The sequence below is a fragment of the Meriones unguiculatus genome, chromosome 19, assembly GCF_030254825.1.
Source record: "Meriones unguiculatus strain TT.TT164.6M chromosome 19, Bangor_MerUng_6.1, whole genome shotgun sequence".
NCBI classification, from domain to species: Eukaryota; Metazoa; Chordata; class Mammalia; order Rodentia; family Muridae; genus Meriones; species Meriones unguiculatus.
In genome coordinates, this window is record NC_083366.1 from 9,505,231 (window position 1) to 9,523,915 (window position 18,685).

Genomic DNA, 18,685 nt, shown 5'->3' on the forward strand with positions numbered 1-18,685 from the left:
ACCATTTGTAGAAGTTGTCTTTTTTTCTACTGTATGGTTTCAGCTTCTTTGACAAAAATCAAGTATACATAGGTATGTGGGTTTATTTCTGGGTCTTCTATTCAATTCCATTGATCCACCATTCTGTTTCTATGCCAGTACCAGGCAGTTTTTATTACTATTCCTCTGCAGTACAGCTTGAGATCAGGGATGGAGTTACTTCCAGAAGATCTGTTTGTTGTACAGAATTGTTTTGGCAATGCTGGGTTCTTTTGTTTTTCCAAATGATGTTGAGAATTTTTCTTTCAAGTTCTGAAAAGAATTGTGTTTGTATTTTGAGGGGAATTGCATTGAATCTGTAGATTGCTTTTGGCAGAATAGCCATTTTCATTACGCTATTCCTACAGATCCATGAGCATAGATCTTCCCATCTTCTGATTATCTTCTTCAATTTCTTTCTTCAGAGACTTGAAGTTTTTTTTTTTTTTTTAAATAGGTCTTTCACTTGCTTGGTTAGAGTCAAACCAAGGTACATTATGTTATTCGTGGCTATCATGAACAGTGTAGTTTCCCTAATTTCTTTCTCAGCCCATTTGTCTTTCAAATTCAGAAGGGCTACTGATTTTGTTTTTTGAGTTAATTTTGTATCCAGCCACTTTGCTGATGGTGTTTCCCTGGTTGAATTTATGGGGTAACTCATCTATACTATCATATCATTTGCATATAGTGATACTTTGACTTCTTCCTTTCTGAACTGAATCCCCATGCTCTCATTTAGTTGTCTTGATTCTCTAGCTAGGACTTCAAGTACTATGTTGAAGAAATATGGAGAGTGTGGGCAACCTTGTCTTGTCCCTGATTTCAGTGGGTTTGATATAAGTTTCTCTCTGTTTAGTTTGATGCTGGCTATAGGCTTGCTGTATAGTGCCTTTTCTATGTTTAGGAATGTGCTTGTATCCCTGATCTCTCCAAGACTTTAAACATGAAGGGATGTTGGATTTTGTCAAATGCTTTCTCAGCATCTAAGGAGATGATCATGAGGTTTTTAAATTTCAGTTTGTTTATGTGGTGGATCACATTGATGGATTTGTGTATATTGAACCACCCCTGCATGCCTGGGATGAAGCCTACTTGGTCATGGTGGATGATATCTTTGATGTGATCATGGATTTGGTTTGCAAGTATTTTGTTGAGTGTTTTTGCATCAATGTTCATAAGAGAGATAGGTCTGAAGTTCTCTTTTATTGTTGGGTCTTTTTCTGGTACAGGTAGCTAGGTGACTGTCACTTCATAGAATGAGTTTGATAATGTTCCTTCCGTTTCTATTTTGTGGAATAGCTTGAAGAGAATTGGAGTTAGTTTTTTCTTCTTTGAAGGTCTGGTAGAATTCTGTGCTGAAACCATCTGGCCCAGAGCTTTTTTTGTTTTGGAAGGGAGACTTTTGCTGGCTGCTTCTTTTTCTTTAGAGGATATAGGACTATTTAATCTATTTGTCTGATCTTGATTTAGCTAAGTTTGCTTTGCAATTCAAAGCATGGCCTCTGATTGGCCTCAGCTGTACCACTTGGGGCTAGTTTGAATTGCATAGGATCAGCTCCAGCCTAGTACAGAGATATCAGAATTGGGACTGAACGTGATACCAAGGTGCTCTTTCAATGTGTTGAAGCTTCAGAGACACTAGCCTACCCTGCAATTGGTATCACTTTGGGTTGTGAGACGGCATATCTGATTCCTAGGCCTTATTACTTATTTATTGCTGTGTTTATGTGTGCGCGAATGCATGTGTATATTTGTGTGTATGTGTGTGTGTGTGTGTGTGTGTGTGTGTATGTATAAACCAAAGGGCAACATAAGGTACCTTCTGTTATCATCTGCCTTACTTTCTATACAGTCTCTTCACTGACCTTGAGCTCATGTATTCATCTAGAATGGTTGGCCAGCTAGATAAGGGGATCTGCCTGGAACACACTCTAGCCAATCCCTGGAGCAGAAAAGCAAGCCCCAGTACCCAGCTTTTACTTAGGCACTGTGAATCTAACTTATGTTCTCCTGTTTAGGCAGGAAGTACTTTGCTAGCTGAGCCTAGGCCCCATTTTAAGGCCTTAAATATTCTGGTCATGGGATGGGGGGTGCTTTAAAAATGGCAGTCCTTCTCAAAAATACTTTCCTGCCCCAAGAGAGCAAATATGCTATTTCCCAAGATTGCATGTGACTGCAAGTCACTTACTTACTTGGCTTTGGTGTGTCCCAATGAAATTTGAGATTGACGCTTCTTTTTATTTTTTTAATTATTTTTTCTTTCCTTATATATTACGTCCAAAGCACAGTTTTCCTTCCTTCCATCCCCTCCTCCCAGTCCCTTGCCCCACCTTTCCTCTACCCCAGATCTACTTTTCTTTTATTTCCAGTCAGAAAAGGGCAGGCCTCTCAGGGATATCAATCAAACATTGCATAACAAGTAACAACAATACTAGGTACATAATTCATATCAAGGCTGGTCTAGGCAACCCAGTAGGAAGAAAGGGTCCTCAAAACAGGAAAAGGATTCATAGACAGCACCTCCTCCCACTGTTAGGACTCCCACAAAAATACCAAGAGAAACAGCTATAACATGTATGCAAAGGACCTAGGTCAGACCCATGCAGGTTCCCTGACTGTTGCTTCAGTCTCTGTGAGCCCCTATGAGCACTGCTTGGTTGACTCTGTGGGCTGTGTTCTGTGTTCTTGACCTCTCTGCCCCCTACAATCTTTCCTCTCCCTTGCCTACACCTGGGATTTTCTGAGCTGAACCTAATGTTTGGCTTTGTGTCTCTGCATCTGCTCCTTTTAGTTGCTAGAAGAGGAGATGATTATGCTAAGCTGTGGTATAGCAGTCATGTTTGGTTCTATTCTAGGTCCCTGGACTTTCCAGCCTCTGGTTCCTTGCCATGCATGAGCTCCATCTTGTGGTATGAGTCTCAAGTTGGACCAGTCATTGGTTGCTCCCTTCCCAAAAAATTCTGAGTCAGCTTTACCCCAGAACACCTTGTATGCAGGAAAAATTGTGGATGCTGGGTTGGTGACCCAATCAATCCTTTCACTATCTTACTACAGAAGATGGTCAGTTCAGGCTTCCTATCCCCCGTTACTTAGCTAGGGTCACCCTCGTAGACTCCAGGGAGGTTCTACTGCACTAGGTTTCTACCTAGCCCCATGCAAGTGCCGTCCCCCAATTGCAGTCATCTCTCTTATACTTCGAAGGTAACGAGCTACTGGATGCCAGCCCCATCCAGCAAAAACAGGCCATTGAAGGTGATCTGTATAAAGACTTAGTAACTTTCAATAAACACTGGGAAGGCCCACACCATTCTCTCAGTTGTTACTTTTGCTGGAAGAATTCCATGCTGGAGAATGATGTGTAGCCAGCTTCCACACCCAGGTGGAGAAGTGTGTTATGTCTGCTTTCATTTGCTTTGTCTTCTGAGAGCCACCATATTCACTGACGTTTGATCAACCAAGGTTAGTGGGAGATATAATCTACCTTACCCAAGAGTCCTGTATCATTGCTTATTCCTAAAATCATTTTAAAAAAATAGCATACTTAATGGGCAGTTTTCTGATACCATGTGTTATGTACCAACCCAAGAAGCAGAATCTAGAGGACTGTACTTCTCCATGGTTAGATGGCATACAAGAAGAAAAACTTTAAGAAATCAAGAGGCCACAGCAACATTGCCAGGTTATATAACAGGAAGGGCATTGGATTTGACAACATCTTTCCATCTTTGTAGAGAGACAAAGACAAAAAAATAACAAAATTGTAACTGGGACAATTCTAACTAGAACACTGAATTTTACAATCCTTCAATTTATTGCCTTTTTGTACCCCCCCCCAAAATACTGTCACCAAGAATCAAGTTGAGAGAATAACCACTTGCCATTATTTGAGAGTTATTTGTGCCAAATTAGTTAACATGCTCTTATTTTCTGTGTTTTTGTTCTTTTTGGAGACATACTCTTGATAATAGAAAAATTGAGGAAAACTTGCAAAATAAGACAAGGAAATTTATTTATTTTGCTGTCATATAATTTTAACAGCCACCACTACAATCTGGGCTCCTGGAAAAACTTTTTGTCTCTGACATTGACTTTGGAGTGATAAAAGAAAAAAGCAGAAACAAGAAACTCGTATTTACATGTTTTTATAATCAAAAGACTTACATCTAAAAAATAAGAAAAATCTTGTTACAATCCTCACTGAAAGAGTAGTCATTCTGTAAATATTTGTTCCTTTCTTCTTATTATATAAGCAATCATACCAACAAGCTTTTCTCCCAAGATAGATGTGACATTGAGCAAACATATATGTCAAGGATCAGAAAATGCTAAAATTTCCAAAAAGGTTTTAGATTAGATTTTTTTTCTGAAGCAGTACCTAAGAGTGGTGCAAGATACTTTAGATGCGTAATCATGTTCATCAAATCCCAGAAACATATAAAAATCACCACATTTCAAGATAAAGACATCTGGTACCCATGTACCCTGCAGCTACAATACAAGTTTCCTTCCAGCAAGATGGAGATGGAAATGCTAATATTATTCTAACATGGGTAGTCAGGGCCTGCCTGTCCAGACTCATGGCTTGACACAAATGCCTTTGTCTTTGCTTTTACTAGAGGAAGCAAGGTGGCCTAGGAAGGACCAAGCTTTGGAAGAGGGTGCTAGGTCTGGGTTTGAATATCAGCTCATTTACTACTAAATGGAAAGTAGTCAGTAAAGTAATCAGTAAACTAAAATCTGGAATAGAAAAATAGAAAACACCTTTAAAAAGCCATTGAGTTTGTCCAGGTGACTTGAAGAAACAAATCTCACAAAGCCACTCTAAAGACCATACTAATTAATGTCCACTGAGCACCTTATTGATCTTAAGATTCAAGGACATTTCCAGTAGACGGTTTTCTGCGCCCCCTTTTTTATTTCACCAAGTCAAAGCATCTTAACTTTTGTTGTCTGCCTCTGTTAAAGTACAAAACATGAAGAAATTAAGAAATGCATAACATGGATATAATCTAGAACCCCTGCTCAGATGTAGCCTATGGTAGCTCAGTATCCAAGTGGGTTCCCTAGTAAAGGGAACAGGGGTATTTCTGACAGGAACTCAGTGGCTGGCTCTTTGACCCAACCCCCAAGGGAGGAGCAGCCCTGCTAGGCCACAGAGGAGGACTTTGCAGCTAGTCCTGAAGATACCTGATAAACCATGGTCAGATGAAAGGGGAGGAGGTCCTCCCCTATCAGTGGACTTGGAAAGGGGCAAGGAAGAAATGAGGGAAGGATGGTGGGATTGGGAGGGAATGAGGGTGGGGGATACAGCTGGGATACAAAGTTAATAAACTGTAACTAATATTTAAAAAAAGTAAAAAAAAAAAAAAAGAAATGCATAACAAACTCAAAGTATAACAATTCCTGTGTGTACAATGTACACACAAGTCTATAATGTTCATTGATCTTGGAATTGTACCTAAGATCTCAGTCATCTTAAGTAAATCTCTATCACTGAGGAACATCCTTAGTTGACAATTGATTACACTTTGAGGAGTGTTACCATACCCCATCCTGAACAAGAAGGAATCACAGAAAAGATCGCAGAGTCAGCTCCAAGAGTCTATGTTGCTGACATTTCACATCAGGATCCTCATTCTGGGTAAGAATGTCTCTTTTTCTTTCAGTTTAGTTCTCCTTTCTTTATGCTGCATCCTACCTAAAGGCAACTCAAGGAAGGATCCTACTTGCCAACTCCAAGTTGCTAAATGAATATCATTGTCAAAATACCAGATTACTGTGCAGGAGCCAGAGAAACCTCTTTTAGATATGGCACTTTCTCAGTGCCCGTGCTGCTTAGTTTTGTCAAGTTTATACAAACTGGATTCATTTAGAAAAGGGAACCTCACTTGAGTAACTGCTCACACCAGACTGGCTGATGGGTATGTTAGTGGGGCATTTTCCTTACTATTGATCGGATTTTTGGAAGGCACAGCCCTTAGTGGGCAATGTCTCCCTAGGGAAGTGGGCCATGGCTGTGTAGGAAAGGGAGCCGAGAAAGCCATGTAAGCAGTCCAGTTCACAGCATTCTGCCACGGGCTTTGCTTTGATTCCTGTCTCAAGGGTCCTGTTTGAGCTTCTGTCCTGACACCACTAAACATTCACTGTGATGTGGAAGCACAAGCCAAATAAAGACTTACCTACCCTCTTATAAATTCCTTTAGCCAATGTTTAGCAATCAAAATGGAACAGTGCCTGATATATTGTTGCCTGGCATCAGAGGGTCTATGGAGCCACCAAGGAAAAAGTGTCATGGTATGGCCACAGAGTAGCCATTTGGCAATGATCCAGCCTCTCACACTTATACTTCCAACAATTTGTATTTTGGAAATTTTTTCTGACCTTGAGGAAACAAACTGGTGCCTCAGTTCTACTTGTAGGATGGTGTAACATCTGCTTCATGAAACTGAGTTATATCCTAAGTAATGAGTATGCTAGAAAATGTAACACAGTAAAAAGAGGGCTTTTGGGTTGTAAGAAATTAGAAGCCTAGGATCTTGGAGAAAACAGTACTTAAAATGTCAAATTGAGAAAGTATATGCAAATAGATAATGGCTGGATCACATATCCCAGCCAAATTCCAATCCAACCTCTACAACATGCACTCCAAAAAGGAGAAACATTGCTGTGCCCTCAGCCAAACTAGCATGCAGGGTCACAGGTCCCCTTCTTCGACAAAGCACCAACCATAAAATGCAAATTCTACTCAACTGTTCACCTAAGATGCCCTTTGTAGATAGTCCAACAGTCTCCTAGCCAACAGCCTCCACTCACAAATACCTGCGGCCTTCTCTTTCTTTACTAAACACATTCTCATTCACATTCTTAACAAAGATAAGAGATTGGGACTGGCCCCATTTTTATAACAAACCAAATAAATAACCTCTGTTATCTCTCATCTTGATGGTCTCTACTTTCTCCCTAAAGATGTTCATATTTCATTTTGTTAGACTTATTTCACAATCAAGATCATGTTTTTATGACTTGCAATTTTAAGGGTCATTGAACTCCAGCATCTCCTGTGAGGCCTTAGAGCCTCCCTGAAATCTGCTTCCAATATGCCCTGAAAAGTCACACTCACTCAACCACTCTCCAATACCCTTTTACTCCACTTCCTGGCTCCACCACAACAGGTCATGAAATAAAGCTAAAGAGCAACCAGTCATCCAGTTTTCCCCAAAATGTACCCTTGTTAGCAATGAAATGCCTCCATCCCAGGAAACTCCTGATCTGTAGCTGAAACTGTACGGTGAGTTAAGCCTGCAAGACTCTAGCATGCTCTGTGGTTCCAACACTCATCCCCTGTGGATATGGTGCTTTTCAGCAGGAATCCTTGTCTCCCTTCTTGCTGACAGTTTATGCACTAAGCGAACTCTTCTGAATTTACCAAGACTTTGTCTAGACAGCCATTCCTGGGCAAAGCCTCTTTGTTAGCATTCTGAGCTGTTATCCCAAGGAGAACTCATCACGCTGCACTGCAGGTCACGCTGTTGTGTGCTCTTTCAAAGACATCGCCTAGTGTCGAGATGATCTGGTTGTGATGCTCTGACCCTCCAGACAGTGGGCTCCCAGAGAGCCAGTGATGTGTTCTTTCACTCTTCTCCTAGCCTGTATTTGTCTATTTCATGAATAAAAAAAACTAATGACTGAGAAATTTTTTTATCAATCAATTGAACTGTTCTTTAAAGTCAAATCACAAAAGGAACATAGTAAAATGAAGTAGTAGAGCTTAGACACTTTACAAGAAAATAATGAACAATTTGTATCAATTATCCAGAATATTTACTTACCTCAATCTGAGTGTTGTTGTCCTGCCCATCATCCAACAGCAGATCGGTGAAGCCTCTGGGCTCTGGGGAGTCTTGGCCCATGCTGGCTCTGTTTGTGTCTACCGCCTTAAAGGGGTCCACGTTTCTTTTCCACCTGTGTCTGTATGCTTGGGAGTCCACTTGCACCCCATCTTCTTCTTGAGGAAAGGCTGTCACAAACTCATACTTCCAATCTGAAAGAGGAATAAGAATGTTACCTCTGGTGAACGACATACATAATACCTATTAGAGTAAAAAAAAAAATAGTGTACCTCTGTTGGTCATTAGAATAGGAAACTAACTTATCACGATAAAACCAAATTATTTGTTGATGTGGAAATCTGAGTGTTATAGATGAAATATGAAATGTGTCCCCAGATTCATATATAGAATGCTTGGTCCACAGATGGTTGGCATCATCTTAGTAGAGATGAGGAGTCTTAGTAGAGGGAGGAGGTGACTTGGGCATTCCTCTGAAGGCTACATTTTATCCCCAATTCCCTTCTTGGTCTTTCTGCTTCCTGTCTACCGTAAGGTGAACAAGGTCTTACCACACATGCCCCATCACCATGGTGCTGTATCCGACGGTATAAGGAAATTTGTGTAACCTCGGAACTGTGATTCAAACAAACTAATCTTTTCTAGTTTTCCCCAGGGATTTGATTCCACGTGACATAAGCCTGACTGATAAGCTGGGTATAGTACAGTTGGAGGCTACACCATAAACTACACTAATTATTCCTGTGGTGACATCTAAGGGTCTTTCAGACACACAGCTCTGCAAAAAATGCATTTTCTTCCTCTCTGTGTCTCTTTCTCTCCCCCCCCACCACATGCCACAGAGGAAGGAGGACAGAAAGACACCTTCACCTATGTGAAAATAAATGGCATAATGAAAGTGTGAGTTTATGCTGATTTCATGTCAGTTATGCCTGGCTGCGAAGAGACCATAGTGGAATTTTCTTGCTGTAAATGTGCTAACCTATCTTGTAGTTCACAAGCCAGACTTGGTTCATCGCCTGACTCATTTGATAAGCAACACCCTCAAGAGGCATCACAAATGTGCTTGTTCATTTATAGTGTCCTCACCTTGGGAACTTGTCAGGGTGGTAAAGGATGACATTGACAGGCACTTACAGAAATGGATGGGACAGCAAGGAGATCAAATCACAAAGCTGTTTTACAGCCATCTGCAGGGACTGGCCCTGCTGACCCAGCTCATCCTGCAGTACAAGAGGGAACATTAGATTTAATCATGACTCCTAGTCTTTCATTTCAGTAGGTCAGCAGGGGATGGAATACCATAAGGATTGAAAATTCAGTTTCCAAGCAAGACGAACAGCCTCTACCTAAGAATTACCCAAAGATAGGAATCAGTAGCCTTTATAACTGGCCTGATATAGGTTCACAAAGGGCCAGGAGAACACTGATTTAATCATGGATGTGATGTTCCCCTCAATACAAGAACATGTTGTGAAACAATATGGTGCTTAATCCATAGTATTATACCACTCATAACTTTAAAGCCTATAGGCCACTACCACTACTATTTTACAGAAACTGCAATAGGTGGGCATGCCTTGCTTTCCACTCAGAAAGCTTCTGATAAGACAAGGCAATCTGGTTTCACAGGGACCTAAAAGATATTTTAGAGTCTAATGTACTGATGGATGGAGCCCTAGGAGAAGCCTTACCTTACAATGATAGCATCTCCATTGAGCCCCATGAAGAACCCTGGGTACCAAATTCACCAAATTTGCAACAAGAGTAATTTGGAAGCCAGGAGAAGTGAGAGCTGTGCTCATATCAGTGAACTCTATACTGTAAGGGACCCATATGCTTTGTAAATGGTTGCACAGGTTCCCTAGTCCCTCTGCTTCTCCTAAATTTTCATTAAGAATATCTAATCAGATTTGTTAACATAATTTCAGGAAACATTCATTTTTTTTCAACACTCTACCTCTGCTTGTCATTTAACAATGCTTCAATGTTCACTGACTGACCGAGTGAAGGAATGCAATACTGACATTCTCTTTGGAACAAGAGTTATCAGACCAGGCATAAGTAAGCAAAAGGATCTGAAATTTTTTTCTGATCTGTTGCTGGATATGGGTCCAGGGTAATTTAAAAATGTTTTTCCGTTTTTGTCATCCTCTTCTTTAGGTCACACTGGACTGAGCTTTCCTGGAAAGGCAAACAGCTTTTCTTAAGGATGGATCTGCTCTGAGGATGATGGCATTAGGCAAAACTACGCAAAGCAATTTGTTTGCCTTACTTGCATAACCTGCCTCATTATCAAAAGCCCATGAGGCACCTGACAACAAAGCTAAGCAATAAAATTTTCTAACAAACAGATAATACCTTCTGGCACAAAGCCTAGGTCAACCTCATAGATGCCCGTCTGCCTCCCATGCAGAGTGGAGGGTCCTGGGAAGCTGTGCCAGTGGTGGGCTGTGCCAAGTCTGTGCCTGGCCTCCCCTCCTGTCCTTCCTCCTGTCTTCTCCTGCCCCTCACGCCCTACCTTCTTTTCCCCTCCCCTTTCCTTTTGATTCTTTTCAGTTTTATTTTATGTAATGACGTTTTGCCATACACCACAGTCTGGTCTGGGTTTGCGTCTTCCTGCCTCAGCTTCCCTAGTGTCTGGGAATACAATGGCATGTTACTGAGCTCAGCTTCGTGGTTAAATGGGTTGTGTTCACTTCTCTGACATAAGTTTAGCATTGTTCTCCTGAGATGTATGGTACCGCATAACACAACACTCCCCATGGTCCTCCTCAGACTCACTCCACTAGACTCACAGAACGACTATCAGTAGAAGAGACAGTGGATAGTAGATTCTATTTCTCAACCACTATCAAATCTCCTTTATCAGTTTTTCTCATTCTCCTTACTAAAAAGAGTTTGATGTTTATTTAAAATCACTTCTAGGAAATAATTGCTTTTGAATTTGTTTTGCCTTCACTCCATCCCACCTTGAGACTCTTGAGCCACCAAGAAGTTTGGGGACATTCAGATTATTGTAAAATGAGTGATATGCCTGGAAACAGAAGCCACTTCCTCATGAAATTTCTTAGGGTAACTTCTATACTTTTAAAAAATATATAAATTTATTCAGTTTATATCCTGATCAAAGCCTCCTCCCTCCTTTTCTCCCAGTTCCACTCTCCCTTCTTCTTCACCATTTCCCCCTCTACTTCTCCTCAGAAAAGGGGAATCCCCCCTTACGAATCCACCCAGCCCATCAAGTTGCATCAGGACTTAGTATATCATCTTCTATTGAGGGAAGTCAAGTCAGCCCAGAGAGGGGAGAGTGATCTAAAAGCAGGCAACCAAGAACATGTCAAATATGATCCCTGTTGCTCTTGTTGCTAGAGAACCCAAATGAGAAGCAAGCTGCACATCAATTACATATGGGCCGTGGGCCTCGGTCCAGTCCATGCATACACTTTGGTTGGTGCTTCAGTCTCTGTAAGCCCCGATGTGCCTACGTTAGTTGACATTGTTGGTCTTCTGAAGGGTTCTTGTCACCTCCAGGACCTTCTATCTATTCTTTCCCACACTCCTCCACAAAACTCCTGTAGTTCCATTTAATGTTTGGCTGTGAGTCTCAGCATCTGTTTTGTTCTGCTACTGGATGGAGGTTCCCAAGGGACTGGCTTCACTTTTCTCTTGATATTGAGTAACATTTTCTGATTTAAAAAAAAATTGCTATTCATACTTTTAAAAATAGTTCATTTTACTGTTATATAATTATTGTGCATATTAGTAGGGATCAATGTGATATCTCCTTCATCACTACAACATTCAGAGGCTCCATACTACAGACATAGTGACCACTCTTCACCACACATCACTGTGCTGGCAAATGCTTGTTCTTAGAAGAATCTATTTCTGCAAACTGGAAAAGCCAATTCTTGGCTCACTCTAATTGGATTTACAGAAAGTAAACAAGGCCTCAGGAAGGCCTGAGAGGTTTTCTAATGAGATGATTTGTGGATTCAGAGTCTGGACTTGTGAAAACCTGTTGGTTGTTACTTTTTACTGAGTTCTATTTTCTCTGATAATGCTATAAAGAAGCAGGGAGACTCAGTTTTGCACATAGAGACATTACTTTGGTTCATAATTCACTTGTGAATAGTTCAAGATTCTGGTATGAAATGGGCTTCCACACTGATCCTATTTCTGAATGGATTTTAGAGAATATAGAGTAAGTCAAAATGAATTCTTTACAGAGATACAGGGAGGAAAACTGCAAGAGTCAGAATTGGGTTATCTATATTGTAACTGATTCATCTGTATTGCATAAAATGTTCAAAAAATACACAAACATGTAACATTATTCTTCAAATTGACAACTAAACAAGTCATTCAGAGACTAGACAGAGAGATCTATGGGAAAAGATTTTGTCCTTTCCAGCTGCAGTAAAAACACATGCACTAGGCGAGGTCTTTCAGCACTCCAGTCAACAGATTCTCAGTGATCTGTCTACTGTGTGCCAATCAAACCACCACGGAGAACCTTAAAGGAGAACTGTCTCCAATGTGTCTTGTTACTGTAATTATTCATATCACAAAAATATTAATTCTATTTAATAACTTCCATTTGGATATAAGGGGAGAAAGATATATAAGTACACATTTATGAACTGTTTACATACAGTAAGCAAATTGATATTAATACATTTTGAGGTAGTTTATTAGATATATTTCCAATAGGATATCATCACGAAGCCTCACAATGACTCCTTAACTGTGACTGTGGAAAGAGCCACAAAACATCTTAGCACATCCTCACACTGTTCTATGTAATCTCTAACTCTCTTCTCCACCATTGTGATGGCTCACCTTTATTGTCAACTTGTTGGAATCACGTTGGTAACAAACATCTCTGTATGATTAATTGATAAGGTTGGAAAGCTCCATTAATATGGGTGGACCACCCCATGGGCTGGGGTGTCATCAGCCTGGTCAGACATCGAAAATCAGTAGTGGCACATGTCTTTAACCCCGTACTCAGGAGGCAGAGGCAGGCACATCATTGAGTTTGAGGCCACCCTGGTCTACAGGATGAGTTCCAGAACAGCCAGTGCTACGAGAAACTTTGCCTAAAAACAGGGGGGTGAGAAAGCTGAGCACCATGTCCATCACCCCTGCTTCTACACAGAGGGCACGATTTGACCTGCCATACCCTGCTCTTGCCCCTGGCAAGTCTCCCCATCCCCTGACAGATTGCACTTCTGGAAACACAAAGAAATATAAAGTCATCCTCCCTCAGTTGCTTATGTTGTGTATTTATTTTTCCCAGCAAGACAAGTCTCAAAACCATCCTATATTAGTTAAAAAAAAAAAAAAAAAAAAAAAAAAAAAAAAAAAAAAGGAAAGGGAAAGGGAAATCACGGTTGGTTTTATTTCAACATCTTGCAAGTAACTGACAGTTGTATTGAAATCATTTTAACCACTTTTCTTGGCTATGGCACACAAATGATACTCCTGATATATTTGGTCCTTGTGGAGCTCCTATCCTTTCCCCATCAGACTAACTCCCCTTCTTTCTTATGATTCCCTGTACTCTGCCAAAGGTTTGGTCATGAGTCTTTGCTTTGAAAACACTGCTAGTTAGAGTCTTTCAGATGCGCTCAGTGGACTCCTGTCATACGTTCAATGCACATCCCATCTGTCTTTCTAAACGAGGATTGATCATCTTACCCCATGTCTGCTCAATTGATTATCTTTTTTAGGTGTATAGATTTCATTATGTTTATCATATCTTATAGGTCTATATAAATGAGTATATCCCATGTTTGTCTTTCTCCTTCTGGGATATTTCACTCAGAATGATCTTTTCTAGATCCCACCATTTGCCTGCAAATTTCATGATTTCCTCCTTTTTGATTGCTGAGTAGTATTCCATTGTGTAGAAATACCACAATTTCTGTACCCATTCTTCAGTTGATGGACATCTGGGGAAAGGATAGGAGCTCCACAAGGACCAAATATATCTGGGCACAGGGTCTTTTCTGAGACTGACATTCAACCAAGGACCATGTATGGATATAACCTAGAACCTCCACTCAGATGTAGCCTGTGGTAGCTCAGTAACCAATTGGTTTCCCAAAGTGAGGGGAACAAGGACTATTTCTAACAGGAACTCAATGACTGGCTCTTTGGTCTCCCCACCCCCGAAGGGAGGAGCAGTCCTGTTAGGCCACAGAGGAGGGCTTTGCAGCCAGTCCTGAAGATACCTGATAAAACAGGATCAGATGAGTGGGGAGGAGGTCCCCCCTATCAGTGGACTTGGAAAGGGGCACGGTGGAGATGAGGGAGGGAGGGAGGGACTGGGAGGGAATGAGGGATCGGGACACGGCTGGGATACAGAGTTAATAAAATGTAACTGATAAAAAAAAAAAAACGTTAGAGTTCATCATAATTGTATTTATTAACATATTCTCTGTTCTATACTTTATGTGTGTTTAGATATGTGTATGCTTGTGTGTGGATTCATGTTGGGAGTTGTATAAAGTTATGTGTGGGTGCTGGAGTAAAGGCCAGAGGCTGACATTAAGAGTCTTCTTCAATTGCTCTTCAACTGTTTTTTGTTTTTTTTTTTTTTAAGGTTGATTCTATCACTGAACTTGAGCTCACTGATTTGGCTAGACTGATGGTCCCTCAAGCCTTAGAGATCCTCCCAGACATATCTCTACAGGACATTGCATTCATCTTTTTTTTTTCATTTATTTATTACAATTCATTCACTTTGCAACCCTGCTGTAAGTCCCTCCCTTGTCTCCTCCCAGTCTCACCCACCCTCCCTCTGCTGCACCTATATTCCATGACATAGCCAAATTTAAACAATATATATGTGCAGCAATCCAGCCCTACAGAAAATACTAGAAGGAAAAATCCAACCCAAAGACATCAACTACACCAAGAAAACACAGGTTTAAGACATTTCACAAGAACAAAGCAAAAGAAAACAATCACACAAACACACAATCATCACCAACTCCACAATAAAAGGAGCTAATATTCACAAATATCTATTAATATCAATGGTCTCAAGTCTCCAATAAAAAGACACAGATTAACAGGTTGGTTGCAGAAACAGGATCCAACATTCTGCTACATTCAAGAAACACACCTGTGCAACAAAGATAGAAACTACCTCAGAGTAAAGAGCTGAAAAAAGCTTTTCCAAGCAAATGCACCCAAGAAGCAAGCTGGGGTAGCTATCCTAATATTAAATAAAATAGACTTTCAATCAAAATTAATCAAAAGAGATGGAGAGGGGCACTTCATTCTCATCAAAGGAAAAATCCACCTTGAGGACATCACAATCCTGAAAGGGCCCCTGCATTTGTCAAAGAAGACATTATTAAAGTTTAAATCATACATTAATCCCAAAACCTTAATAGTGAGATAATTCAACACTCCACTCTTGCCAAGGGACAGATCATTGAGACAGAAGCTAAACAGAGAAATAATGACACTTACAGAGGTCTTTAATCAAAAGGACCTAATAGATATCCACAGAACCTTTCACCCAAACACAAAAGACTATACCTCCTTCTCAGCACCTCATGGAACCTTCTCCAAAATTGACCATATAGTCAGGCACAAAGCAAGCCTCAATAGATACAAGATTGAAATAATCCCTTGTATCATATCAGACCACCATCTTCTAAAACTAGACCTTCTAAAACAATAACAGAAATAACAAAAAGCCTACACACACATGGAAACTGAACAACTCTTTACTCAGTGACAACTGAATCAGTGAGGAAATAAAGGAAGACATTAAAGACTTCCTAGAATTCAATGAAAATGAAGGTACAACTTGTCCTAACTTATGAGACACACTGAAAGCAGTGCTAAGAGAAAAGTTCATAGCTCTAAGTGCCTTCATCAAGAAAATTGAGGCATCTCATGCACGCATGCATCTTTTTATGTGGGTCCTGGGGACTGAACTCAGGTATCATGCTTATGTAGCAAGCAATTTACTGACTGGGCTATCTCTGAAACTCTACTCTTTGCTTTGCAAGTGAACCAAGCCATCATTGTGAATTCTCAGCAGAATCATTCAGAAGTTTTGCAAAAGTCCTATTTACTGGCTGAGTCAACTGATAAAAGATAGAACTATTTGGCTAAGGCAAAATGCCATGTGACTTTGAATCTCAATTTATTTCAGTACTGAATAGGAAAATGCTATTAAATAAATTTATATCCATGGTTGTGTTAATAATGAACTCACTACTGCAGTTGATTTGGAGCTTTTGACTGATGGGATTATTCAGTAAGGTAGCTACAGAAGATGAAGACCAGAGCATGTTTTATCTAGGTGAATTAAGGGTTTTGAATGGAATCGTAAAAGTCCTCAGGAAAGACTTTCTGCCTCTGGTTGTGCTAATGGCTCCTTACCATCCACCCAAGTATAAAATATTCCAGGCTCTTGTCCCAAGTGTTCCTATTTCAACTTTCTCAGCAGTGTTTTCTGTTCTCACCCCAGAGAATTTTTCACCAAACCATTTACCAATAACACATACCTTCTATTAATGAAAAACCCAACCCCAAATCTTCAGGAAATCTTATGCTTCCTTTCAATTCCTGGTCAAAATGGTCCTTATAAATAGACTGAGTTTTCTTCTGTAATATACTCACTCTTCAAAGGTGACTTCTTACAGGCACTTTGGTAAATTATTTTTGATGAATACCCACTTTCCTGTAGGGCAAACTGGATATGGGTATATGTTATACAATGAGTAGCCACGGAGCAGCTCCAAAATCAAACAGAACCTTGAGAACTTTGGTTGTTATAACTTGGCTGTGAAGTATTTCCAGAAGCTCCTGTATGAAAGGCTTAGTTCTAATGCCAGCCATGTTCATATCTGACTGGATTAGAAGACTGACCTCATCAGTGGATTAGACTACCCAAGGATTCACAGGTGAATGGAGTGTTACCAGGTGGTAACCATGGTGGAGGATAGAATCCAATTTGATGAAATGGGTCACTAGAGGCATACACTGAAGGAGATGACTTGCCTCTGCATGCTTTCCCCCCTCATGCTGCTCTTGCACTTTCTCTCTCTCCCTCCTTTCCCCCTTCTTCAGTCTCTCTCTCAAATTTTTCCTCTTCCTTTCTCCTCTATCTGCTTCTGACAATAGGAGGTGAGCAGCTTTGCTCTACTATACTCTCTACTGTAGTCTTTTGACTCCCCCAAAATCCAGAAAAAACAGAACCATGCAATCATAGCCTATTTGTAAACTTTGAAACCATGAGCCAAAATAAATGTTCCTTCTTTGAATATATCTTTCTGGGTGTTTCAGGCATTCACATGGAAAGATGACCAACTCAGAGGAGTTTCTAATGATGTCTCTTGGTAGACAATACCTTACATGTCTTAACAACATGTTGGCAGAGAAATAAAGCCTTACCAATTAACATCAGTTTTCCCAGATATTTTCCCATGTCCTTTTCCTTTTGCTGACTTTGCTTTTCATTATTGATTATAATAAGTAATTAACCAAATATGAATTAACAGTGGATCTCATGGCTCTATGTGGTAAAGACCCCAAATCTGAGAGGCAGGTGGGGTCTTAGGGACACATGACACAGATGGCTTCAGAACAGTGACTCTAATTTATACAGTGTGCTTTCTGTATGTGCAGGCACACACGTGTTTGTGTATGTTTCGTGACTATGCTGTTATTACAAGCATGGGCCTGGGCATATATTATTTGTTTACTAAAAACAAATAGTCCAAAATGATTGAAAAAAATGTTCAACCTGAAGCAGGGCCAAATGAAGACCCTAAAAACCTGTGGCGAGGAGAACATTTTATGGTCTGCCTCGACCCTTCTCTCATTGCAGTTGATTGTCAGATTCTCTTTGAATAAAGAACATTTGGCAGCTTAAGACCACTATAAAAATGATATGGATTGGGAAAACCCAATTATTAAGGGTTTGATCCAAAATATTCACTGAGTATTTACATCGAACACTTTGAATATTCTGTCATTTTGAATATTCTGTCATTTTATTGTGAAATAAAATGATAAGCAGATATGCTAGTTTGATAGATATAGAGGGTAAATTATACTCTGGGTAACAAGCTTTCATTAATAAAATTGAAAACAGCTTAATGTCTGGATGAGGAGGTACAAATTGTAATTCTAAGATTTGGGAGCATAAGCCAAGTTTGTACGTAAACTGTACCACATGGTGAATTTCAAGGTAGCCTGAGCTATAAGTTGTCTGAAAAAACATCCTCATAATTTTATGATACTTTATTGAAGTGCAAAATATAACACAGACACAGACTAAATCCATGTTATTGCTATGTACTGTAATGTTTTGTATATTGTTCCTAATAACTTATAGTCAAGATAATAGTAATGTACTGTTACTCCATGTTACACATAAACACTTTGATATGCTTGAGCAGGTATGTGATGTACTGGGGAAATCACCAGAGATAAATCTAGAGGCTTTGTCCTGCTACCTAGCCTGCCTTTGAATAATCCTTCATGAGGTCAAGTTATCAACCTCTAAAAGAGCTGAGTAACAGAACACCACAAGATAATCTAACAGTGAATACAGGAAACACATGCTATTGGAAATAGCAAAACAAGGACAGGAAACAGGGCAAGAGCCTCCTGCAGATGGCCTCTGAAAGATTCTACTGATTGAGGTTTCGAAACAGAGGTATCAAAGCAGAGGCTGAGACTGATAGCTAAACTTTGAGCAGAGTGCAGGTAAGCTTATGAAAGAAGGGGGAGATAGAAGGACCTGGAGGGGACAGGAGTTCCAAAACGAGACCAACAAT

General features: G+C 40.2%; 1 protein-coding gene across 1 annotated transcript in view; it reads right to left on the reverse strand.

Annotated features, from left to right (window-relative positions):
* Positions 1-18,685, reverse strand: part of Plxdc2 (plexin domain containing 2) — a 434,652-nt gene that overhangs the window by 276,959 nt on the left and 139,008 nt on the right. Inside the window, exon 2 of the mRNA XM_060372593.1 lies at positions 7,848-8,059. Coding sequence (XP_060228576.1) covers positions 7,848-8,059 — 212 coding nt within the window. The remainder of the gene's footprint in view (positions 1-7,847; positions 8,060-18,685) is intronic.